The following is a 25288-nucleotide window of genomic DNA, read 5'->3' as shown; positions in this document are numbered from 1 at the left end:
ATGAGCAGGGTGCATTACAGAGGTGGGATAAAAAAGGTTAGGTGGGAAAATGCCACCTCTTGAGCCCTGGGGTTCTTCTGCTTGTGTTTGTGGTGTTGGGCCCTTGGGTCTCTGCAACCAGAGGGCAAAACGGGGGCAACAGGAATTCCTGTGGTGGAGCATCCATCACTTCATGGCAGGTGTCGCCGTGGTGCTGTCCCTGGGTTTGTTGTGTTGGTGGCTGTCCCCTCAGCAGTGGTGCTTGCCCTGAGCCCTGTCCTTCTCCCGCAGTGCTCCATGCCCGCCTGTGTCACCGCATTCCACGTCACCTGCGCCTTCGACCACAACCTGGACATGCGGACGATCCTTGCAGACAACGACGAGGTGAAGTTCAAGTCCTTCTGCCTTGAGCACAGCACCGGCGCCACCAAGTTGCCCGAGGAGGCACGGACAGAGCCCGACCAAGCCCAGCTGGACTTGGAGAAGGTCACGCTGCGGAAGCAGAAGCTCCAGCAGCTGGAGGAGGACTTCTATGAGCTCGTGAAGCCTTCAGAGGTGGCAGAGAACCTTGACTTGAGTGAATCGCTGGTGGACTTTGTCTACCAGTACTGGAAGTTGAAGAGGAAAGCAAACTCCAACAAACCGCTGCTGACACCAAAAACGGATGAAGTGGACAACTTGGCTCAGCAAGAGCAGGATGTTCTCTACCGACGCTTAAAGCTCTTCATGCACCTCAGGCAAGACCTGGAGAGGGTGAGTACAGCTTCTCCTTCAGTGGTGTACCCCTGTGCTCCTTCAGGGCTGCTGGCACCCACAGGCAGCACAAGCCCTGCTCCCCCTGACTCGGTTTGCTTCCCCTTACAGTTTTGTTCTTTCATCTTCATTCAGAAACTTAGCAGTGCTCGGTGTGTGCACATCATCACTGCCAAAACACTGACATTGATGGAATAAGTTAGTGTTGGGCTCATCCAGGGGTTCAAAAGAATGTCTGCAGGGAGAGGTGCCTTGGCAGGGCCAGGTGGATGGGAGGCAGATGATGCTGCAGCTTGTGTCCGCTATACCTAAATAGTTTCACAAAATTATCCTGTGCTGCCCCTCAGGTGCTTTGCAGCAGCAAGGCTTGGGAACACGTTGTTATTTACTTACATTAAACATCAAAGATGAGTGAAAGGCAGAGTGAGAGCAGGGCCAGTGGGACTGGGCATGCCCTGCCCTGCTGCAGCCAAAAGTGGGTCAGCTCCTCAGGGAGCTGCTGGCAGAGGCAGAGCTGGGCCAGAGGATGCAGACACCTGCAGCTCCCAGTGGTGCAGGACATCCTCGAATCCTCCCAGCCAGAGCAGAGGAAGCAGCAGCCTCCACAGCAGCTTTTTGGGTGAGAGGGAGCACTGGGGGAGCAGCAGTGCCCAGGTGGTGCCAGAGCTCCCTGGGCTGGGCTTGCTGCCACACCATGCAGCTGCCTGTGGATTTGGCTGTCATGGCTGCACGAGGGCAGGAGCAGGGATGGGGCAGAGGCTGGAGAGGAGGAGCAGCTGGAAGGTGAGAAGCAACAAGAGGAAGAGGCACAGGGGAAGAAGCACACAAGGAACCTGGGATGAGATGGCAGAGAGAGGACAAGTGCAGTAGTGCTGCTGCTGGGGAGGCACATGGGCGTAGCACACAGCAGCAGTGGCGCAGGGACAGGCAGGGCAGGGATGCTGAGCTTGGCATGCATAGGCCAAGCTCCTTCACTTCCTTTGCTTAATCCCCAAGCCCTGCCTGGTCCCCTCTCCCCTGCTCCTGCCAGAGGGGTGAATCCATTGCCCTTGCCCAGGTTTCTGTGTTAGACCACCCACCCACAGCTTAGGGAGTCTCTAGGAGCAAGGAGGAAGGAGAGCAGGAGAATAGCATTGTTCTGACCTGGTGGTTTTGATGCTGTGGTTTTCTGAGCAGGGGCTGAGGGTGCTGTAGGTGACATGCTGTTCCCTCAGAGGTGAAGGTGATGGGGATGCTGCTCCTGCATGTCCCTGAACCCTCTCTTCAATCTGCTGTGGGTCTGTAGCATAACTGAACCTTTGGGGAGAAGGGCAGTGTGGGTGGGCACTGTGTTCATGTCCAGGTGGGACCAACCTGCCCTGGTCCCCTGCTGTCCCCACCTCTCGTGTGGATCCTGGAGCCCGAGAGCCTTCTTCTGTGTAGAAATAGTTGGATTTGAACCTATTGGTCTATTTTCTGTGATTCTGTGGCTTTCATCCCTGTGGTCATCATTGCCATCCCTCTGCCAGTGTGTCGCCCCCGCCTTTACTTACCCCATTTCCATCTCTGTGTTGTGCTGGGCTGGTGCCACAATTAGTGGGTCTCCAGCAACAGGCTGCATCTGCCTGATCCGAGGGTGACGAGTTCAACTCACTTTTCCCCCTCATCTGCTCTATATTGTAAATCTAAACCAGGCTGCTTTGCCTCCTGCTGCTTCCTTTTGTTCCCAGCTTGGGTTTTTCCAGCTGCACTGAGCCACTGTGCATCCCTGGGTACCATGCTTTGCTCAAGGCAGCTTCTCTTTGATTTCTTTGTGTCAAAACTACATGTTTTACCAGATTTCTCATTTTCCAGAGTTGCCTCCAGGCTTTGTAGGATGTGCCCATCAGCATTCAGCCTCTGCTTAGCAACTCCCTGCCAGGTTTCACTGCCTGTCCCTGGAAGAGCTGTTTGTTTGTTCTGCTTCCAAGAGTGGAACAATAAACACCAGCCAGATCAAAGTCCAGTGCTCAGATGGATGATAGGGGTTTAAATCCAATTGTGGGCAGAGCATCCCAGGTATCTGATCCTGCACCTGGCAGGTCACTGCCACCCTGTTTCACTTGCAAACAGTGAGGAATCACTTCAAATTGGGATCAGAGAGGAGCAGCCTGGAAGGCTCTGAAGGCTTTCAGAGGGTGTCCACAGGATGTCATGTTGGATTTTAGCAATTTCAGCAATTAATCTGGCAGAAGTGATTTTGGGGCTGGTCATGGTGTAGGGGTCCAGGAGTTGGGGAGGCAGAAGCAGAGAGCAGATGATATTGAGATAGCCATAGTGATGGTGATTCTGTCATTTCTTAATCCCTGACATTTCTGTACTTCACAGTGTTAGCAAATTAAAGCTGTTACCTGGGAATCCTAATACAGTCCCCCCCATTTTATTTTTGGCCTTTTTTAGCCCTCTTTGCCTTTTAAAAAAAGCTTTTTCCAAGGACTGGGTGTTTAAATTAACTTTAACAAAAAGCTGTGGTTTCCGGGCTTTCACACCAGCATCTAAACTTGGCTTGGGGAAGCAGCACTGGGTGGTGTTGAGCTGTGTAAGTGTGGGTAAATACCAGCAGTCTCTAAGCAAAGCTAAAGTAATGTTTTCTTCCAGGAATATCAAATCATAGGGAAGAGATATGGCCAAACTCTTGGAGAGTCAGGTTGCCAGAAGCAGTTGTTTTCTTCATAAAGAAATAGTTTGTTTTCTCCAATCCAGAAAGAAAAAAAGAGAACATAGTAAAATAAGCTATAGAACTCCCTGCCTTGTATTTACAGCTAGGGGATTTAACAACAGCAACAAAAAAAAGAGCAGCTTCTTCTCCTTTTTTCCTAAACATTCCCAAATTGTCCTTAAGTGAGGCAGGGGTTGCCTGCAGTTGTCCTGCTGCCCTCACAGCCTGTGGTGGCAGATATGAGGTAAGTGTGGGATGATGTCCTGGCTTGCTGTGTCATTGTGAGAGGCACAAAGGCTCCTGGCCACATTGGGACAATCCCCCAAGCCTGGAAATATTCTCTGCAGAGAAGGGTGTGAGCATGAGGAGGGGGAGGAATCGAAGACATCAGGGTCACATGTGAGCGTGGACATACCCATGTGCATGTTCCTCTATTCAGGCTACCTCCTCCTTACCTTCTTACAGACAGCATCAAAAAGCTGAGTAAATGCTGTCAAATCCTGTTAGCTGCCATTAGCATTTTATGCTCTGCAGCTGAAAGCTTCTGCTTGCTCCAAAAGCCTTGATGTCCACTGTGGCAGCAGTGCCAGAGCCTGGCTCTCCAGCCACTCTTACGTGGGGCTGGCAAAAGCATGGCACTGAAACTCATGAAGTGCCAGGTGCCAGGAGCTATCAGCAATAATTCTGTCATCTTCTGCTGCTGGGGGTGTTTATCAGCAGCAGGGTTTAGCTGCTGCTGCAGGGCTCATGTGAGCAGTTATATTTTGTGCTTTGCTATTTGTGCTCAGAGCTTCAGATAATTCATATCATGGGTTGGGTTGGGTTGGAATGGACCTTAAAAGATCATCTTCTTCCAACCCCACTGCCATGATTAATGAAAGTTCTTGAACTGGGACAAAATGCACCAGTGATTTGCAGGTAGCTGTGGAGCAAGTGTGAATAACCATATAGAGGGGCCAGATTTGAGGCAGGGAGCTGCTGCAGCTGCTGACCTGGGTCAGCATCCCCAGGGTATTTTGCTGTGTTTTCTGTGCTTTTTCCTGGTATCTGCTTTGGGGCAGTTCTGTGAGGCTCTGACATCCCCATCCCAGCTCAGTCCCTTCCCTGCACTGGCTGTGGGAAGAGGGTTTATCCCTCCCTGCTAAAGGTACAATTTGTGTTTGAGAACTGGTGCATTGACTCAGGGCACCAAGGTGCTTCATCAAATTTGGCATTTTTGTGCAGGTGGCCATGTCAGGTCTGAACAGGACACGTGCATGATGCAGCTGCTGGGCCAAGGACTCAGCACAATGCTCAGATGTTGGTGCTGGCCCTGTCCATGACTGTGTTGTAATGCTCCTTCTACAGCATCTTCCTTCCCAGCCTTCCCTGCCCACCGTGGGGTCCTGGCTGTTGGAGCCAGGACAGAGGTGTTTGGGCTTGGAATGATTCATTGCATGGTTTTTCCATATGTACCACACAGTTTGGATCAAGAGCCCTCACTGCCAGCCCTGGCTCACCCAAAGGGCCAGGGGAGGAGAGCAGCACAGATGATGGAGAGGTGAAAAGGATGGAATCCCAGGGAGTAGGGATTTCCCTGGGCAGCAGGAGCAGCAACACAGCTTGATGGGACCTGCTTTGACCTTGCCTAAACCAGACACTGTTTCTTGTGTTTCTGTAGGTTAGAAATCTCTGTTACATGGTGACAAGACGGGAGAAAATGAAACACACCATTTGTAAACTGCAGGAGCAGATCTTCCATCTCCAGATGAAGCTTATTGAGAAAGATCTTTACCCAGGTCAGTATCACAAAACTCACTCTCACAGATGCTTCCCACTGAAGCCAAATTGTGTGCTAGGGAAGCCAGAGTTGCCCCCTCCCCGATGTGTTATTTTGGCACAGTTCATATATTGAGTCAGAAACACTCAATAAAGCCAGACTCTGGGTGACGGGAGTGCTGGAGCTATTTGTTTTCACAGATCCCTCTTGATCCTCCCCTTCCCATAAATCACTCAGAAGGACCATGCATTTGCTTAGGTGGGGGTGCTAAGATAGTATTTGGTGACTTTTGTGAGCTGGGACTGCTTGGGAGGAGATGGCACATCCTGGACATGGGGCTGCTCTGCAGCTGGCTCCCTGGCACAGGCTGGGAGGCCTGCTTCAGGCTCTTTGCAGATGCCTTTGAGCATGCTGTCAAGAACCAAGGATTAAGCTGCTGGTGGGGAGTCTGTTGCTCCAGGAGACCAGCTCCTTTAGCTCTGGTCAGCTGCAGCTCCCTGCTTCACATACCCCTTGGTGGAGATCATGCTGCTGACTGCAAAGCCTCTGCCAACTTTTATTAAGGAGCTGAAATAAAGCTGGTTTCCTTTTGTCCTACTTTTTTTCCTTTTGCACAAGCAGTGCTGGAGCCCACAGCTCCTGCTCCCTCCTCCTTCTTCTCCTGTGCCTCCTGTGGCAGGGCAGAGCAGAGCCTGTGGCTGCAGAAGAGTTTTTCCAGCAGCAGCATCTGGTGCTTTGGCAGCTGCTTCCGACGGTTGTTGTGTTTGTGGCTTTGGAGTTGTGTTTGAAGCCATCGCATGGTTGCGGTTTCTTCAGGAACTGTCTGGGCTGAGCTTTCCTTGACAAAAGTCTCCTTTGATTGAAGTTTTGGAGGCTGAGGAATGTGTGTGCTGAGATGTCTGTGACTTGGGCCCATGCAAATTCCTCTTGATAGCCAAGGCCAGGCAGTGGTGGGGCCAGGAGGGCTGGGGCCCCAGGGTGTGCTCTGGGGTGATGTGGGTCCTGTAAATCCCAGACCCTGGCATACTCTGTGTTGCTCTGCATGTCCTTACTGGACTGAGAGGTACAGCTCAGCAGCCTGAACACACACAAATGGTGTTTGCACCACTGGGGACTCCACACTGCACATCCCTTCCCTGGCACCCAGGGTATTATGTGCACATTATTCCTGAGCTGGATCCCCACCTCACTGTCCCAGCCAGCAGCATCCCTGCCAGGAGCACCACCTGCCATGTGCTGTCACTGCCAGCTTCTGTGGGTTTTGGAGGCATCACAGGGGACTTCAGGATGTTCTTTAGCTCAGCTGGGCAAATCCAGCCCAGCATTCACAGCTCTTAGAAGATAGGCACAGAGTAGTTTGCCAGGATGGGTTTTTAGCTCTCCTCTCTTGCAGACAAGGTGTTAGATAGCTGGAAATGCCCTTGGGACTCTTGGGGACCAAAATGCCTTGAGGATTCATGTCCAGCCCTCTCTCTGATGCAGCAGTAGGATGGGAGCCAGCAGTTCCTCCCTGGGAGAGCAAGAGTAGGTGAGCTGGGAGCCTCACCAGTGGGGTGCAGATGCCAGCCAATGATGGGGAGCCGCATTGAGGCTCTGCTGATGGTGTTTTAGGGTCGTCTGCATTGCCCAGTGTCAGTGCTGTGCGATTGCCCTTCCCAAAAATGTTACGGGTGTACTTGAGAAAAGCATGGCTGCTGTGCCCATGATGTTTTTTCTGCCTAAAGGTGAGTGATCAGAGACAAACCCACAATGGGAGGGTGGCTTGGGTGGGGATTGGTGTGCAGGGATCACTTCAGACCTTGTGATGCAGATGCTCTTCTCTCCTGCCCTACCTGGCTGGTGTTTGCACTTTACCACTCTGAACTGACCGAGCTGAGCTGCTTGTCTCTCCTGGGACTTACTGGTTGAGCCTGAGCAGGGACTGACTGCTTCCTCTGGGACCCAGCTCTCATGAGTCCCTGCTGACAGGGAAACAGCCCAGCTGCAGGAATTTGGTCCTGGCATCTCCAGGTGGTTTGGGCATCTGAGTCCTTCCCATGCCAGGGGGACATTAGGGACCTGAGTGCATTTCAGCATCAGTCTGTAGAGTGTCCTGAGATCAGGAGGAGTTTCCCCTGCCAAGACCACACCAGGAGCTGCAGATACTCAGCATCCAGTGGAACCAAAGCTTTGGATAACTCACTGCTGCCTTTTCCAGCATTACAAAGCACTTACTGGTTTGGAAGGGGGAAATGGTTCTGTTAGCATCCTCCCCCACAGCTCCTGACCAGGACACTCTCCATACCTGGGGTTCCTGGGAGAAAGGAAGAAGTCTCCATTATTTCACCAGGATGAGGGCAGTTTTTAGCTGCTGTTACAGTAGCCATCGACTGAGATCTGTTGGGGTTGTTCCAAAGATGGTTTTGGCACAAAGGTTTTTTTGGACCGGCTCCCACACAAAACTCGGAACAGGAGGGGTTTATTTTTCCTGCTGTCAAATGATCATTTAAGCAGGAGATTCTTAATAAAATCAGTGAGAACTTCCCATGTAAAATGAACCTTCCTCTCTTCCCTGTATTTTTCTTGCACTGAGTGGAAAGTAAGCATTGTCTGGCTTTGAAACACGGCTACTATTTTGACACGTTCCTCTTCAAAAAGTGCTGCTCGGGTTTCTCTTTAGCCCCATTGTGCTGTCTAAACAAAGTTAGATTTTGATTTTGTAAGCGAAGTGAAAAATGTGTCTGCCTTCCTCCCATTACTTGGCAGGAACGTAGCAAATACCAAATTTGCTTTTACATTTCTTTCTTTCTGTAAGTCCTTTGGTCAGGAGGGGTTCCTGGCTGGCAACTCCAGGACTGTAAATCCTCTGTTAATTCAGACTCAGGCAGGTGCAATGCAAATTCCCTCCCCTGCCCACCCAGTACATTTCCACTGCTGCTGCAGGGGGAGAGCTGAGGTTATTCCCTCTGACCTGTCATCTCATGGCCTCTCTGCTGAGGGTTTGCTGCTGGCTGACACAATAAACTGATTTCTTCCTAAGATCATTGCTTAGCCTATGGGCCAGACTCTGAAAAACTGCCTGTCTTGCCTCCATTTCCATGAGCCACATTTTGGTTTAAGGGCAATATCCTTCCCTCTCTGAAAATTAACAGAAGTTTTAGCATGGATTTCTGGGGGAGAATGGCCTAACAGAGTAAATAAAAACTGCTGAAGGTATTTTACTTGGCAATACAAGTTGTACTTTTATAGGGCATTTGTCTTGTTTACCCAAGAGGAATAAATCCAGTAGAAGTTCAAAGCCATTTAGGAAATGCTAATTTTTAGCTGACTGTCTTTATAGCTAAGAGTTAGAGCCCTACCTTTCCATAGACAGTCCTGGTCATCTTTCCTACTTCGTGTACCTATATCACTTTGGGGTTTTTTCACTCCTCTACAGTTTTGTCAAAAGGTCAGATCAAGGTTGGGTTTAAAACTGCTGGTACCTTTGCTCTGTCAGTCTGGCAGTGCAGCTGAATCCCTTCTGGAGGTGCTGTTGTTGGTGATGGGTGACACAGCACCAGGTTTGTAGGTAACTGTGGCTTCTGCAAGGTGTCTGAGCAGGATTTGGGGTTAGTCCCTAGTGGGTCCTCACCCCATAGTCCTGGTCCAGATCTGTGGCTGTAGAATCTCCAGCAAGTCATCTGCCTTCAGTGGGGCTGCTCCTGTGGCCACTCTTCTCCAAGGCTAAAATCTCCTTTTTTATAACTTGTAGGATTAAGATTTTCTTAAGATGTAGAGACCTTAGCCTACAGCTGGCCAAAGAATGGCCCTTGCTCTCCCTTTGGCTTGGGGTTGTTTGCAGGTCTGCTGCAGGTCTCCACTGCAGGGGTGTGCCCAGGGGAACTCGCTCACAGCAGCATCCCTGATGTCTCATCTCACATGGCGTTTTCCTCTTTTTCTAAAAAATGCCAGAACAAACTGGGAAGAAGACAAAGGGTAAGAAAAGTGACCCAAGAAGGAAAGGAAGAGATGGTAGAAAAAACAGTCCTGAGAAGACAGAGAAAAGGAAATCGGTCAACGAAACTGTTTTGGGACAACTGGGTAAGTCTGATTTTATGGTGCAGAGCTGACCCGCGATGCTGGAGGCTCCCAGCCCCTTATCCCTCCTGCATGTAACATGTCAGAGTTACACTTTCCATCTCACTTTTGTGGGAATCAGCCTGAATTATCCAGGCTCTACTAGAGAGACTGGCTCATAAACATGCTCGCTGGCAGGGCAGGGGATTTAAAATTCCCCCTTGGGAGAATGTGTAACAAAACCTGTGATGTGCTGCTGGAGCGGGATTTCATCTTTCAGGTGATAAAATCAGACTTACCCACCCCATGGTAGGGCTGCTCCCCTGTGCCTTCTGTGCTGTGCAGTGATGGTGAGTACAGCACGTGGGCTGTGAGGTTTTCTCTACCATCCATGGCATGTACGCCATGCTGGTTGTGCCAGTGGTGCAGGAACATGCAGGAGTCAGGCACAAAGCACATCCATCTCTTGAATTTGCTCAGGAGGTGAGGAGCCTGGCTCTACAGATGCTTCAGCCACCTGCTGCAGGTCCTCTTGGCCTAAAACGTTGTTTTGGACAAGGTCTTTGCCAACTGCGTATGGTTTTTACATGGAATTGGGTTGTTGCTTGACTTCCTCTGGTGCTGCCACCTCCACCAGCAGAGGCAGAAGGTGATGAGTTCATGTGTGCCTAGCTGGCAGGGCACAGGGGAGCAGTGATCCTTTGAGGCACTCAGGCAGTCTGGAGATGCTGTAAAACCCTCCAGGGGGTACAGAACGTTTCTGTGGGAGGTTTGGACCTCTCTGCCTTGCTCTGCTTTGCACATTGCTCACCTGACTATGCTGCTTTCTGGTCATCTCAGAGCTGTTGGACCTTTGGATACGGGGCTTTTGCACTCATTCTGTCTCTGCTCTGTTCTTTGCTGAAGAAGTTTTGGATTTACTGGGGCAAACTCCAGCAAACAGTGGAGGCTGGAGAATCTCAGAGGAAAGCTGTATGGCTATGAGCTTGGGAAACCAGGCAACTTGACCCAAAGCTTCAGCAAGGTCTTGTTACCTCCTGCATTTTGTGAAGGGCTTGAAGCATCCCTTGGGGCTGCTGTCATCAGAGCAGGACTGGGGAAGGTGAGCTGGGCAGTGCTATTACCCACAAAACCTGGGATTTTTGGTGTTTGGGTACCACACAATGGCCAAAGTTCATCCTTGCTCCTGCTTCACCTTCCCTGCCTTGGGCTGCTGTCAGGGTGGGTGCTGTCTTCTCCAGAAAGGCTGTGGTGAGTTGCAGGAGGTGCAGGTGCCTGTGTTGCTGCTCACAGGTGAGGGTGATGTAAGGCTAACACTGCTAGCAGCAAACCTTGTGGGCATGAGTCACCCTGCCCGGGCCACTGCTCTTTCCCTCTCTGTTGCTAGACTGACTGTTTCAAAGGAAAGCTCTTCCTGAAATCCAAAATCAAACCTCATTTTTCCTCCATCCATAAAACCTATTTAAATGTTGAACCCGTGGGTTTCTGTTTCAGAGATTAAAACTGCCTGTGCCTGTGTAGGTGTGCACTTTCCCATTGCTAATTGGACCCAATTAGCCCAGCCCACAGTGCTCAGTCTTGTTCTCAGTGATCATTATCAGGAAGTTTTTCAGCTTTTTCCATTCCAGTTTTCATCTCTGCTTCTCCTCTTCAGATTCCATGCCTTCTAAGATGTTCTCAGACCTGCAGATGTAGCAGTGGTCCCATCACCATGCTGGCTGCCTAGCTCTGGGGCTGGCCTCGCAGCAGCTGCTTCCTGGGGAACATGTCATTCCCATGTCTCGGCACAAGTCCTGCTCTGTCACCATATTTTTAAACTTACGCTTGAATTGTTCGTCTTCCATCTTTGCATGAGAATGTTTCCACCTGTGCTGGGATGTGTCATTCCTTGTCATCTTCCTTCAGAAGGAAGAAGCTTGGTTTGGATTTGTGGAGAGTTGGATGTGAGGGACTGCTTTGGCTGTTGTGCTGTGACCCCAGTGCACCCCAAGTTCAGTACTAGTGCTGGAGTTAACCCTGCTCTGAGTCCTGTGTGGTGCATTATAGTTGATCTTTCGAGTGTTTTCTCCAGTGCCAGGGAGCTTTAGTGGAGTGGGTGATGGTGATAGAGGGAAGCATGGCTGTTCCTGTTCCTGGCTTCTGAGCCAATCTTCCGCTCTTGCTTTTCCCAGGCTTGTCAACCTCCTTCCCCATCGATGGGACCTTCTTCAACAGCTGGTTGGCACAGTCAGTGCAGATCACTGCGGAGAACATGGCGATGAGCGAGTGGTCACTCAACAATGCCCACCACGAGGCCAGCACCCCTGGCCTCTCCGAGGAGCTCCTCCAGGATGAGGAGACCTTGCTGAGTTTCATGATGGACCATTCTCTCAGGTCCCCATTCAAGCAGAGCGAGACCACAAAGAAAGTGAAAAGCAGAACGAGAACGAACACTAAGAAAAAGCTGCCGAGGAGCAGCCCCTCCGCAGTGGGCGGGGGCCACCCGGAGGGCTCAGAGCCCTGGACTAACAACGCCAGCAACTTGTCGGATGATCCCGCCAAGCCCTTCGCTCCGGATTCCAGACCGAGCAAGTCGGAAAAAGGGGCAGCAAAGCTCCCCCCCGACCGCAAAGGGATGGGCGAGGCCAAAAAGGTGGCCAGGAAGGGCTCTCTCCAGAAAGCCAGCGAGCCTCATCCCCCTGCTGGGACACGGGGCTGCGTCAGCAAGGAGGAGGAGGAGGAGGAGATGCCGCGCTGCGCTCAGACGGAGCCCAGCCCCGCAGCCAAAGTGCCTGACTCCATAGGTAGCCCCAAAACCATAGTGCGGTTCAAATTACCAAAGGAGAGCCGGGGGGCGCGGCGGTCGCAGCCCCCCAAGGCCGAGGGCGCTAGCGGAGCTCCCCTGCAGCACTTCGACGCCGACACGGACGGATACTTCTCCGACGCCGAGATGAGCGACTCGGACGGGGAGTCCCGCGACAGCCGGGCGCAGCGGGGCCAGCTGGATGCGGCCGGCGAGGACATTGTCAGGATGAGCATCCTGGCCTCCTAACTCCTCCGCCTGCGCTGGCTCGATGAGGCCTCAACCCAGTTCCAACTGCCATGTCCAATTTCTGCCTGGTATCGTGGCGAGGGGAGTTTTTAATATGTGTATATAGTTGGAAATTCGGCACTGTTGTCGTTCTCTTCTCGATATGCCTGAGATACAGCTTCAGCTTCACCGACATCGACGACTGTGACAGCAGTGGTCCCTCCCCGGCTCCCTGCCAGACCCCACTGCCTGGGAACGTGAGCCGGCACCCGCCAGGACCGATGTCGAGGGGGCTGAGAGGGGTGGAGGGTGCCGGTGCCCGTGCTTTCTGCAGGGATGACAGTTCAATTAATGGGCATTATTTAATGAGGGGCAGATTTCTGCCTGGGACGGTTGCCCTCAGAGCAGGGAGCAAGTAGAGGGTCCGGCAGTGGTCAGCCGTGGGAGGGGAAATTCCCACCTGTGTGTGCGGAGAGAAGGAAGCAAAATAAGCGATTCTAAAATAAATAATGACTAAAGCACAAAAAGCTTGTTGGAGGAAAATGCTTGGGGTGGAAGAGAGCAATGTTACATTTCTATTTTTAGGGAAAAAAACCTCTTGGTCATTATTTTTCCCCTCACCTTTCCATCTGGTTGGGATCTGTCCAGGGGCCAGGATGCAAAAGTCCTCCCTGTCCATGCCCCCAGTGAGGTTCTTAGAAACACTGAAGTGGTTTACTCAGGTGAATGAACCAGCAAGTGGAGAATGGAAATGTGGGGCAGGATGGAGGAGGAAAGCATCCTTTAAAACCACCATGGTGGGGTCAGGGTTGGTGTCACCCAGGAGGCTGAGCAATTTTTTTGCCCATGCTTCCCTCCAATGCTGCCGTGGTCCCGCCATGCCAGGGCAGCACATTTGAAATCTCCCTTGCAAACCAAAACCGTGGCCCCAAGGCCAAATGTGCCGTCACTGAGGGGAAATGGCAACCCTTGCCACCACCATTATGTTTTTCTTCTAAATGCTACAATGGAAATGGTGAATTTATTCCTCTCCATCCTTTGTTTTGTTTTTGTTTTTTTTTTTAACCTTAAATCCTGGTTACAAGCTGTTGACTCGTTGTGGGGGGGGTGATTCACAGAAGCTGACATTATAAATATTACAATAATTTAATGCATAAAATGTCCCCAATAAGCCTTAAATGTTGTTTAAAAGCCCATGTTACCTATAAGTCAGGCGAATTTCCATGTTTGCACTTAATTGCACCATTACTTCGGTTTTGGCTTCAAAGGTCACAGTTAAGTCATGCTACGTGTTTTAATGGAGTGACCCCAGTGTGAGCTCAGGGAACAAAAAAAAAAAAAATTCACTGAAACTTTTGTTGTTGTTGTTTTTTAAAAATAAAAAATGTTTTAAAAAAATAAAAAAAAAATAAAACCAACCCAAACCTGGGACACTTCTGCAACTGGTTAAACCCATTACTAAACAAAAAAACCTTGCAATTGTCAAACCAATCAGTCAAAGAATTTTGTGGATGCCAAAGAAATATTTTGACAGTCAAGCAGCACAGCCAGAAACTGGAAACTTGTCATTATGAAAAAAAAATTGGAAATTATTTAGCAACCAAGGACTAAAGACACACTCATACCACACTGCTGCGGCATTAGGTTCCAAGCTTGCTCCGAGGGATGCTGCTGCTCCAAGACCGCATCCTGCCATGGTTTTTGGTTTCCGATGCTTTTTGCTCATTTCACTGTGAGCTTTCTTTTTGAAACTCTGAGACTATTTCGATTGATGTTTTAGAGTAGATCATCATCTTTATCAGCCTTCCAAAGTCCTTATTATTGATAAAATTGCAGCAAAGATCAGCGATGACAGCCCAGCTGATCCCAGACATGGCGACCGGTGGGGGTTGCAGGTGGGATGCCCAGCCCTGCCTAAGCCCAACACTCACCTGTCTGAGACTGACCGTGCCTGGGAAGGAATCTTCCTCAGATGGGAAAAATGTGATACAAGTTATTAGTGGGGAAAAAAAGAGAAAACAAAAAAACAGCAGAATACCAACAAAACAGGAACTACCTTTGTTATAAATTAGCATAATCCATTGAGGTTGGAAATGAAAATCTGCTCATTAATTAAGGTTCAGTATGTTCAAATAATGTTAAATACAGTAAATAGGACTTAGTTTATCTTATCAGGCTTGCTAGCTTTAGTTCCAGTATCCTAGTATACGAGTCATAACAATAATCAATATGCTGCCTTTTAATGAATCTTGCTTCCGTGTGCTTCACTCAATTATGGTTAAAAAAAAAGCAATCCACAAATTTCACTGTACACAGTTCCATTCATCAGCTTCTGCACTACTTGTCTTCTCAGTACAGGAAAGCAAAAATGGGGAAACTTTAAAGAACAACCAACCTGGCACCTCCAGCATTGGGCAATAGCACAGTTTGAAACACTCCCAAAACATTAGGCATCATGTTTTGCCATCAGGAGAGGGGGGGAAAAGCTAAGCGAGCTGGTGGGGCACAGGGAGAAGAATGGGATGGCAGGAATAAAGAGGAGGAAAAGGGCTCTGGTGAGCTTTGGGGCTGAGCAAGGGCTGGACCATGGCAGGATGGCTGCAGCCACCCCAGAGCATCCCCTGCCTGGAGCGTCCTGGGAGCAGGGGAGTCTGGTGTTCTGGAGAGAAAATGCACAAGGAAAATATTTTTGATGTTAATGTAAATGTATTTTGAAATTAATAGAAAGAGAAGAAAAAAAGGTTTATTTTAGTACAGAAATGTTATCTTTTAAGATGTATAAACTGCAGGAATTGACATTTGCACTGTAAGAGCACCTGTTTCCTTGGAGAAGCAGCCACTGTTGAGATGAGGATGCAGAAAGCATCATTCCCTGATGGAGCACAGCCCCTCACCAGCCCCAGACCTGATGGCTGAGAGAGTTTCCCCAGCCATCCTCCAATTCCCCACTCCCATTTTCCCCACACCCATCTTTTGTGGTTTTGGTTTTTTTTTGTTTGGTTTTTTTTTTGTTTGTTTTTTTTTTTTTTTGTTTTTTTTTTTCCACTTGCACCTATGTTATGGGGTTAGGATGCCTGCTGTCCCATGGAGCTCACCCCAAGGCTGGATGCAGAATGGAGCCAGGATGGATGCAGGCTGCAGGAAGATGCTGCTACAGGGCAGGGCATGAGGTTTGGTTGTTTTTTAAGGAAATCCCCTGCAGTTTGCACCATTCCACGTGCAAAACAACCCACTTCACATCAGTTACAGGAAACGATATGAATGTCGCAGAAGGAGAAACCCTTCTGTTTTCTTTGTTTCAAAGAACGTGATGTGCCATTTGTTAATACAAAAGAGAAATATTGAAAATATATTGAAAAGAGCAATTTTAAATTATTTTTGGCTTATGTTGCAATATTTATTTTCTTGTATTAGAAATTCCTTTGTAGAGAAAAAATGTATTTTTCATTAATGCAAAAACCTATTTCTCCTTTTTGTACATTTTCCATGTTAGTTAATCCTTAAAGCAATATAATGTTATCAAACTCGTTCTGTGTGAGACTGTATTATGCATGCTATTTGTGTTGCCTTGGAATAGCTCTGTCTGCCATTATTTTCATCCTGTTTAGATACAGTGTATGCTTTAATACACATTGGGACCATGGCCCATTGCTTATGAAAAGAAAACCCTTTGCATTCCTCAATGTGTTGGCTAATGCAGTCAATAAAGCAGTGTTTTCTGTGTACCTCGTGTTGGTGTAGTGAACATGGTCACACAGAGCAAACTCATCCCAGGGATGCAGCTCTGTGAGGATGCAGGGCTGGTCCAGCCCTGCTGATGCAGCCACTCTGCCCGTGAGTAGCACATTTTTGAACTTTCATTGCATTTCCATTGCCAAATCTTGGGAAACACAGCTGGAGACATTTGTAACAGCTGGAAGGGCAAGCCCAAGCAAGAGGGTATTCACAAAGTTCCCCATGCCTGAAAGTTTCTGTAATTCAAGGCACCTACCTTTCTGGTGGAGATTTAAGTCTTGTTTTGCAGACTTGGAGTAAAGCCCACAGAGGAAGTCCTGCTGCGAGACAGGATGCTCAGAGGAACAGCTTCTTGCACCAGGAGCTGGTTTAACAGGCAGGAAAACACTGCAGAGATGCTATTCATGGGAGCAAAAGCAAGCTGTGAAATCCAAAATACTCCAGTGATGTGTTCTATTTGTAATACACTACTTGCATCCTGCTGATATCAGCCAGCAGCCTATCCAGTGAGTGGCATCCCTGCCCATGGAAGGAGATGGGAACTAAATGGTCTCTAAGTCCCTTCAGCCCCATTCTTTGACTCTGCTGACATGGGCTGGGGTTGGTGGCCTGACCCTCCTCCTGTGGAGTGTGGTGGGAGCACAGGGCTCATCACACAGCTTTATAAACTTGAATGGGATACACATCTTGTGCATACTTGGCTGGTTTGGAGGCCACAGGCAAGGGTGCTGCCTTGCTTCAGCAAATATTCAAGTCATTAAGGAATGCCTCTTCTCTTCCACCTTTTTTGGCCTTTACTGGCACATTTTTCTTATGTAAAATTGTCCAAGTGCCCAAGCTGCTGAAGGAAAAGGAGCTACTTAGCAAACATAGTTTGTTCAATTTGTTGGTTAAGTGATTAATCAGGTGGGTCATGGTGCAAAGTGAAGTCAGTGCAAAACCATTCATCTGGGATGGGTCTTCTGGGGGTGGAGCAGCTACCATGGCCTCACATTTAGCTCTTCAAAGAAAAGGGAAAGGATTGGTTTATTGCTAAAAACTAAGGATTTTGTTACTGAGCTGTGTTCTTGCTCACAGCTCTCCAGGCACCCCAGTGATGAACTCAAATTCCAGTCTAGTCCCCAGAGCCCCTCAGTGCAGGTGTAATGCCCACAGCAATGTGCATGAACCTGTCAAAAAGCCAGTTCAAGAGTTGCCTTCTCTAGCAAGTTTTTCACCTGTTCTAGGCAGGGAAATATTCAGGAGTTCAATTCCATAAAGCAGGGCCAGCCTGACTGTTATTGTTTAACTTGAAACAGCAACCCCTTGCCCAGCCCCAAAATGTCCAAGGGGATGATGCCAAGCCCAGATGGATCTCAGAGATCTGATGCTGGGGAACATGAGGCATCATCTTTACAAACTGGCAAGGATTTTGTCTCCAAAATATTTAAGGCTCATGGAAGAGAGAGCTGGCCAAATTCCTGGGAAGATGCATCCCTGTCTGCTGGCACTTGCATTAGACCAGAGATGGCTGGGATGGTCTAGCTGGATGTATCATGGAAATGGGTACGGGAAATGAACAGAAATGCCTGCAAGGAAAGGAAGAGAATTTTTGGCTGCTGAAAAGACTACATCACCTCTGTATGTCACCTCCTCTCCCAGAGACCCCATTTCACAGGAGATAAATAACCAAGCTGACCAACTCGCCAAGAACAGCCCAGCAGCTCATATCTGACATCTTCCTGTTTAGACAGACACCTTCTAAAGCCCAAGCTGCCTTTTGAAGGAATGAGGTGCAGGAAGAATTTCCACAGGGCCAGGACCCCAAGCCTGAGTACCAAACCCAGGCAGCAACCCCACAGCCCCTCACCATCACCAGAGGAGAGCCACCAGCCATGAAGGGCACTGCTGACAGGGCAGGGACAGGCAGACCTGGGGCACTGGGGCTCCACCAGCAGCACCACACCATCCTACAGCCCAACCTGAGACCTGGTTCCTCAATGAAGTTACAAAGAGCTATTGTCAAACATGTATTTGTAGGCAGTTAGAGCACATAGGGCTTCACTGTGGTACTCACTCAGGGCTTGCCTATAGTATCCTCAGCACAGATGGTGCTGAATGCCTCAGTTTGGAGCAAGTAGCCAAAGAATCATTTCAATTTAATTGCAAAATAAATGTTAGGCTAGTCTTTATATGTTTTGCATACAGATTGCCAGTGCCACCATAAATACTAATGGGTCAAATACCCCCCGGTGTGAGTAAATCATCAGCAACGGATGTGGAAAGGAATTAATTTTCCTTCAGCTTATCCTGAAAGAATTGCAGTAAGACCTTGTTTTATTGTGTTTCATTAAGTGCTGGTGGTATAACATAATTTCCCCTAACCATTAAAACTGCTGGTGCTGTACTTCTGCATAAATGCCTCTAATGTGATGAGACCATATTTAATATTTACTCTTCCAAAGTTAATGCATTTAGAAGAGACATTTTGTGCACTAAAAATAGTTCCTTGGTCTTGGATTTCCATGTAGGGCTGTGAAATGATGTGTCTGCTGTGATTGCAACAGACGAATAAGAAAAAAAATCCCTAAAAAAATAAACAAACCTATGACTAACCCACAAAACAAGGGAAAAATCCCGCTGCAGCCAGTCTCAACCCTGCCTGATCCAGAGGGTTTCACAAGCACTGCCTCTGCCCTCTTGCTCATCCCAAACTCTATTTGACAAACTCATTCCCTGTTTGTTTTAATGCACAACTGAAAACTAGACTTGTGGAGGGTCTAACTAGGCATTTTTTCATGGAGGGTTTAAACAGATATGTTTTCCCATGGCAACTTAGCCTGGGGATGAGTTGGGACTGGTATTGGTTGCAGGCAGCTAGCTCTTCCTTCTCCTGAGATGGCCAGAATTGCTGGAGAACCAGCAGGAAGCCATGGTGGGGAGGTGCCCAGCCCCCAGGCAAGTTTGGGAGGCACAGGGTGGGCCCACAGCTTTGCCCATACCTATCCCTCATCCATGAGAGAGTGTTATGGGCACAGATCCTGGACCTTGTCTGCCATCAGGTATAAATCATGCAAACAGCAGAGTTTATAGGGGAATGAGGTGGTAAGAGGAATGCAGCTCCCTTCCAAAATCAGGGGTCAGGTGCTGGTGGTACTGTTTGTGCTGTGGGTGCACTGAGAAACGAGCCCTGGAGGAGTCTGAGCTCTGCTGGTGTGTGCAGTGCTGGGATGGATCTTCCCAAAGTGGGATTTTGGCATTTCCCGAACTGCTGGGATGGTGTTTCCCAGCTAAACCCACTCTGCTGAGTATCAGATGCAGTGTTTTTCTTCAGGAGTAGCTGCTGTACATTCAGATGTAATAAAAAATGAAGTAATTGACTGCCTGTGCTTACATTTTAAGTGGTACTTTATAATGCTGACACTGAGCATGAGGAGAAAATGCAGAGGTTAAAATACTGCTGTTACACCTGGTCATTAGCAGCCCTGCAATGAGCTCCAAATGGTCAGATCAATGAAATGGAGTTTTTCCAGGGGAAAAAACGGCAGGTCAAGAAAGCAAAATAACACATCTGCAGCCATAATTCCTAGGAAAATTATTCTCAGGAGAGAGCTGCTGAGGACACCAGCCATCCACATGGGAATGGACCTGCCACGTGCTCTGCCTCCATCCAAGCATCTCCCTGTGCAGGCTGGAGTGCAGTACCCTGCAAGAGAGAAAATTCCCTGCAGACAACAAGGTACCAAAACCCCTTCCAAGAATGCTCAGCTATAAATAGGTGTTTGTTGTGTGGGATACCACAAATAACACTGACACTCCACAGAGCGACTGTCAGGCAGGGGATGAATTCCTGCCCTTAATAAGAAAGCAGGATAAATAAAGCATTTCTAAAAGAGGGAAATCAGCAATTTTTGCTGCTCCAGCTTTAAAATGAGTTAAGTTTGGGGAATAAAGCACAGCAGCAAGGATGCCAGCCCTTGTGCCCCGCATTCCCAAAGCCTGCTTGAGCCAGGTGCCATGCTGGGGGACACAGGAGTCCTTGACACACAGAGAGACCAGCACACAGACCTGGCATGCTCCAGCCTCCCTGAAGGGCTGTGCTGGAGAGCCATGAGGGATGAGCTGGTTCCAATCAGGTTTTTTAATCCACCCCACAGGGAGCAGCTCTGGAGCAGCACAGGGCCAAGCAGCATCACTGTGTGGCCAGAGGCAGACTGGGGACACATCCCTGTGCCACGAGCACCACCTGCTCAGCACCAGCTCTCTCCCAGCGGCAAAAGGACCCATGGCTGAGATTTTAGGCTGAGTCACAAGGATGCCAGGGCACTGTCAGCCATAAGGCACATTTATTGGCACAGCAAGGCCAAGATGTCTGTTGAGCCATGAGGACTGAGGTCGCTGCTCTGATCTGAAGCCTGGGAGCATCTCCCCAGTCCTCTGTGTGTGGTGCACAACAGCTCCAAAACCAGCTCATACAAACACATCAGGAGGAAGGAGGAGTATAAATAAAGGAGCATAAACAGCTGAGCTCCAGGAGCACAGGCTGGGAGTGGCAAGGGCATGGCATGGCACTGGCACAACCAGAGTGTGCCAAGAGTGGCTGCGCCTCCCCCACTCCATCAACAGCTCCCACCCAGCATCCCACCAGCCCCCTGACAGGCATCTGCAGTGTTTTCCATTCCCAAGCATTAGAGGATGTTCAGTGATGGTGAAGTAACAGCCACAACTGACACCAAGGGAGATATCACTGCTGCCCCAGGCTCACAGCTGCCTGTTGGAAAATGTGACCTGAGAGCTGAAACTCAGTATAACTCTCTGCTTCCTAATGGGGGAGCACAGGATGCCATTATTGGCTTCTGAGACTGCTCACTGGCTTTTTTTTATCGTTTCATAAAGTCTTTGCCTTAGCTAAGGGTTTTCACCTCTTGATAATTAAGTGGACAACAGCTGCTTCAGCAAACAGAATTACCTTACACTAAGGCAGGTGGCAGCACTCTCTGATAGCCTGAGGAATCACACTGGGGCCCTCTCAGAAAACACATTTCAGCTGATTTTCCAGTCTGAGGGTGGTGTTTGCTGGCTGCCGGAGAGCTGCGATGCTGGGGGCTGGCAGAAGTGAAATTGTCATGCATACCCAAACTCATTTTGCCTTTTGGTTTCTGTAATGTATCAATGAAAGCAGTTTGTTAGACAATGAAGGAATCAGGGGAAATGTTTGTGGACCTGGAGGGCTGTACTGATGGGGTGAATAAGCAAGGAATTGTCTCATTGCTGAATGACTGGATAGAACGAGGAGTCTGTTTGCAGCAGCAACTGCAGCACCTTCCAGACTCAGCCGTAGGCTAAACCCAGCTGGAATGAGCATCTGCAGCCCTCAGAAGGGAAGCAGCAGGAGCAGGAGCTCTGCTGACAAAATATCCCATCCCCTTCTCTTCATTTTGTGCCTCTTTGTCTTTCCCAGGGAGACTGTGTGTGGCTGTGACTGTGTGCCCCTGTAGGACATGACACTCAGAGCAGGGCTGTCCCCCGGGGCTGCTCCTGCAATCTCGTAAAAGTGGAAAGCCAGACACAGTTAGCAATTTAATTTCCACTTTGCTCTTAGAGTTTGACTCACTCCAGACTAAAATTCAGAGCCCAGAACTCTTGGGATGGGGGAACAAATAACACCTGAAACACCAAAAGCCGAGGGCAGTGGGCAGGCTGACACCGATTCACTGCCTGCACTGTCAGACCTCTGCTCCCAAGCCTGGCCTCCCATGGGTGCTGCAGCCCCTTTTAGGATGCTCTCAGCCCCCATCTGAGCAAGAGGACTGACAGGCCCAGATCCTCCACAGACAAATTTGTTTCACAATCAAACATAAATAGAAAGAAAAGCCTGGACTGAAACACCTCTGCCCACAACCCAGCCCCAGCTCTGTTCCTCTCATCCCCAGCCCATATGCTGGCTTTGATCCCACTCCCCGAGTGCCCCACACAGCTGAGCTCTGGTGCAGCTCAGCAGCACTGGGGGATGCCCAGTTCCCACTCTAGCATGAGTAGTTGTGCCCCCAAATAATCAGAGCAGGGAACAGAACTCCCTCCAAACGAAGAAGAGGAGCTGTGGTGCTGCTAGTGCCAGGCAGGGCTCAACCCCTGCTTTCCCATCCCCCAGAGCCATCATCTGCCCTCAGTGCAGTTTTCATGGAGTCACAGTTTGACCTTGGTTGGAAGGAACCTTAAAGCTCATTTGCAACCCCCTGCCATGGGCAGGGACACCTTCCACAAGCCCAGGTTGCTCCAAGCCCCATCCAGCCTGGCCCTGAACACTTCCAGGGATGGGGAAGGCACAGCTTCTATAGGAAACCTGTGTCAGTGTCCCACTACCCTCACAGGGAAGAATTCCCTTTTAATATTGAATATAAATCTACCCCCCCCCCCCTTCAGCTTAAAGCCATTCCCGTTTCCCTGTCACTCCACGCACTTACAGAAAGTCCCTCTCCGGCATCATTCCAGCCCCTCTAGGTACTGGAAGGCTTTTGGCACCTTCACCTGGGGAGGGGAGGAAAGCAAAGGCATCACTTGGTGGCATGGAGAGCATCACTTGGCGGCATGGAGAGCATCATCCTCGCTGTGAAACAGAGGAGTCACCGCAGCAGCAGCAGCCGGTGCCAGTGGCGCCCGGCTCCCCTTCCTTCCTTCCTTCCTTCCTTCCTTCCTTCCTTCCTTCCTTCCTTCCTTCCTTCCTTCCTTCCTTCCTTCCTTCCTTCCTTCCTTCCTTCCTTCCTTCCTTCCTTCCTTCCTTCCTTCCTTCCTTCCTTCCGCCCTTCCGCCCTTCCTTCCGCCCTTCCTTCCTTCCTTCCGCCCTTCCTTCCGCCCTTCCTTCCTTCCGCCCTTCCACCCTTCCGCCCTGCCCTGCCCTGCCACCACCAGCCACAGCTCTGCTCGAGGCTCTGCTGCTTTTCGGAAGGCTGCGGGTTTTGCGGTCGGTCTGGGCCAGCTGGCTTCAGGAAGACAAAGCAGGGCTTCTGTCCCCTCCCTGATGCTCCCCGAGCAGTTTGTGTTGGCTCTGCTGCAGTGAGAGGGGCTTTGCTCCGGGAGAGCTGCCCCTCACTGCTGCTAGCCCTGCTGGGCACCCTCCTGCTCCAGCAGAGGGGACAGGGACAGGGATAAGGACATGGACCCCGAGGCATGCCAGGATGCTCAGCACCACTGCAGCCTGGGGACCAGCTTCCTTCCTGCGTGCACAGGTTTTCTTAGTGGTGTAAATAGTGTGAAGATGTTACCACAATAGTTTTATGACTTTTCAAGTCTAGTTTGATGGCAAATTGGTACTCCAGCCCCACGGGCAGGTGGTTATGGTGCAGAACACCCGAGCCATCGTGTTCCTCCAAATGACACTGGGTTATTCCTGTGTGCCTGTCCTGGTGGCACAAGCTGGTGGGTGGGAGCAAGGCTGGAGCTGACAAAACCATAAATAAATAAAGCCTTCATAAAGGAACAACACTCAGCCTGCTGCAGACAAGCTTTTCCCCAGTCCACTCCAACTCTCCCAGACCAGTCCCTGGACCAGGGAGCAGAGGTGACCCAGAGTGACACAGGGCTGGGTATGAAGGAACAGCTTTTGTAGTGGGAATTGCTCTTTTCTGCAGGAATATGAGGCCCCAGCAAGGCCATTGCCAAGATCCTGATGATGAACACCCCACTTGTGCATGCTCCAGCCTGGACACTGCTGACTCTGGGCAGGCATCCCAGCACTGGGGAAAGCATTTTTGGGAGTGCAGTGCCACTGGGCTGGTTTGCATTGCCACGTGGACTACACCGGGTGCCTGCAGAGCAATTTCATCCCCTGGGATAGCCTAGGAGCAGCTGAGGAAACTGCCTGCAGTGGCACTTGCTGTGCCTGTGGAGGGACAGGTCTGCTATGGCTCCCAGCTTTGGCACTTTTAGTGAGCTCTGCATGAACCACTAGAGCAGAAAGCAATGCAGCAAAGCCACAGGAGAAGGATGGAGAGTCTGAAATCGTGGGCTCTTGTCAGCTATAAACACTGCTTGGCTGTACAGCAGCTACTTCCTATGTGGTTAATGCAAAGAAATGGTGAAAATAACTAAGAGCAGCATTTGCTGTAGTGATGGAGCAGAATCCACCTGACAGAGACAAAGCCCTGTTTCAGCTGCCCAGAAGCTGTTGCATCCCCAGCTCAGAGTCAAAAAGCACTTGGAGATCTTTCCTGGGTAAAGGCATGGACTGTTTGAGCCAGAGGGAATGGCTGAACTTCTGGAATTAATTGTAGGCCCTTGGTGTGTGGGAGCAGCAGGACAGAAGGAGGCTGGGAATGACAGATCAGAGCCCAGCCTGAGCAGGACTTCTGAGCACTTAAACTGTCAATGTCCCCCACTCTCTGCAACTCCTCTCTGGGTTTTCCCAAGGCAGATCTGAACCCCAACATGAAATGCCTTAGAACACAAACATGGCCTGACACTTGTCCTAGCATTTCCTACCCTACACTAGATGAGAGAAGAACAACCAAGACAGTCTGGATGGCACCAGCAACCACCAAGGAGTAAATCTGTGCTGAAGCTGTGGGGTTAAAGAGCTTCTCAGTCAGCTCCCACCCACGGGCACAGAAGCTACTCAGGAATTACAGCTGAGCAACCCACCAATGTCAGCATCCACACTTTCCTGAAATTACAAAGGTTTTTAGTCTTCTAAAAGTACATTACAGGTGTATCTATATTGAATATCTTGAGATATCTCTATATGAAAATCTATATGGGTAAATACCTATAGATAGATAGCTCTATAAATATAGTTTTTCATTTGCGGATAGTCAAGATATCTTGAATATCTGTAAATGAAAAACTATATAAGGCTGAAAAATCCAATTCCACATGGGAAGAGGGAGAAGAGGTTACTTGTGTGCTGAGCTGCACTCGATGACACTTGTGGGTCTCCTCCAACTCAGAATATTCTCTGATTCTATGTGATTCCAGCCACACCAGCCACCACCAAGGCCATGTCCTGGGGTGCTCACAGCACAGGGGGTTCCCTGCAGCCCCCTGGCAGGTGCTCATCCTGGATAGGATCCATCCTCTGAACTTTGCCTCCAAGGAAATATGACATTGGCAGCTACCAAGAAGCTGGGGTATGCATCAGTGGTTTGAATAGTGGTTATCTTGAAAATATTTTTATTTTTTCTGGTGTTCCTGGGTATTGGGAGCATGGCAGATGGGTGCTCAGGACCAGCAATGGTGATCCAGGCTGAGGACTTTCCTCTTGCCCAGGCCAGGCAGAAACACAGGACAGCCACTGCCTGTGTCATGCACAAATCTGCATTTTATGCTCCAGCAGATGAAAAACTGCTGTTCTCACAGGTGTCTGACA

At 49.6% G+C, this 25288-nt stretch overlaps 1 protein-coding gene across 3 annotated transcripts in view; it reads left to right on the top strand.

The window, feature by feature from the left end:
- Window positions 1-15938, top strand: part of JADE2 (jade family PHD finger 2) — a 73466-nt gene extending 57528 nt beyond the window's left edge. For 2 of the 3 annotated variants that reach the window (XM_059860215.1, XM_059860216.1), the window contains 4 exons: window positions 271-732; window positions 5070-5187; window positions 9099-9227; window positions 11375-15938. In XM_059860215.1, the coding sequence (XP_059716198.1) occupies window positions 271-732; window positions 5070-5187; window positions 9099-9227; window positions 11375-12234 (1569 nt within the window). In that variant the 3' untranslated portion in view covers window positions 12235-15938. The remainder of the gene's footprint in view (window positions 1-270; window positions 733-5069; window positions 5188-9098; window positions 9228-11374) is intronic. The other variant, XM_059860217.1, reaches the window with a different exon arrangement.
- The last annotated feature ends 9350 nt before the right edge of the window (window positions 15939-25288 follow it).

The sequence above is a fragment of the Haemorhous mexicanus genome, chromosome 15, assembly GCF_027477595.1.
Source record: "Haemorhous mexicanus isolate bHaeMex1 chromosome 15, bHaeMex1.pri, whole genome shotgun sequence".
In the NCBI taxonomy this organism is placed as follows: Eukaryota; Metazoa; Chordata; class Aves; order Passeriformes; family Fringillidae; genus Haemorhous; species Haemorhous mexicanus.
This window is presented reverse-complemented; position numbering and strand designations above follow the sequence as displayed.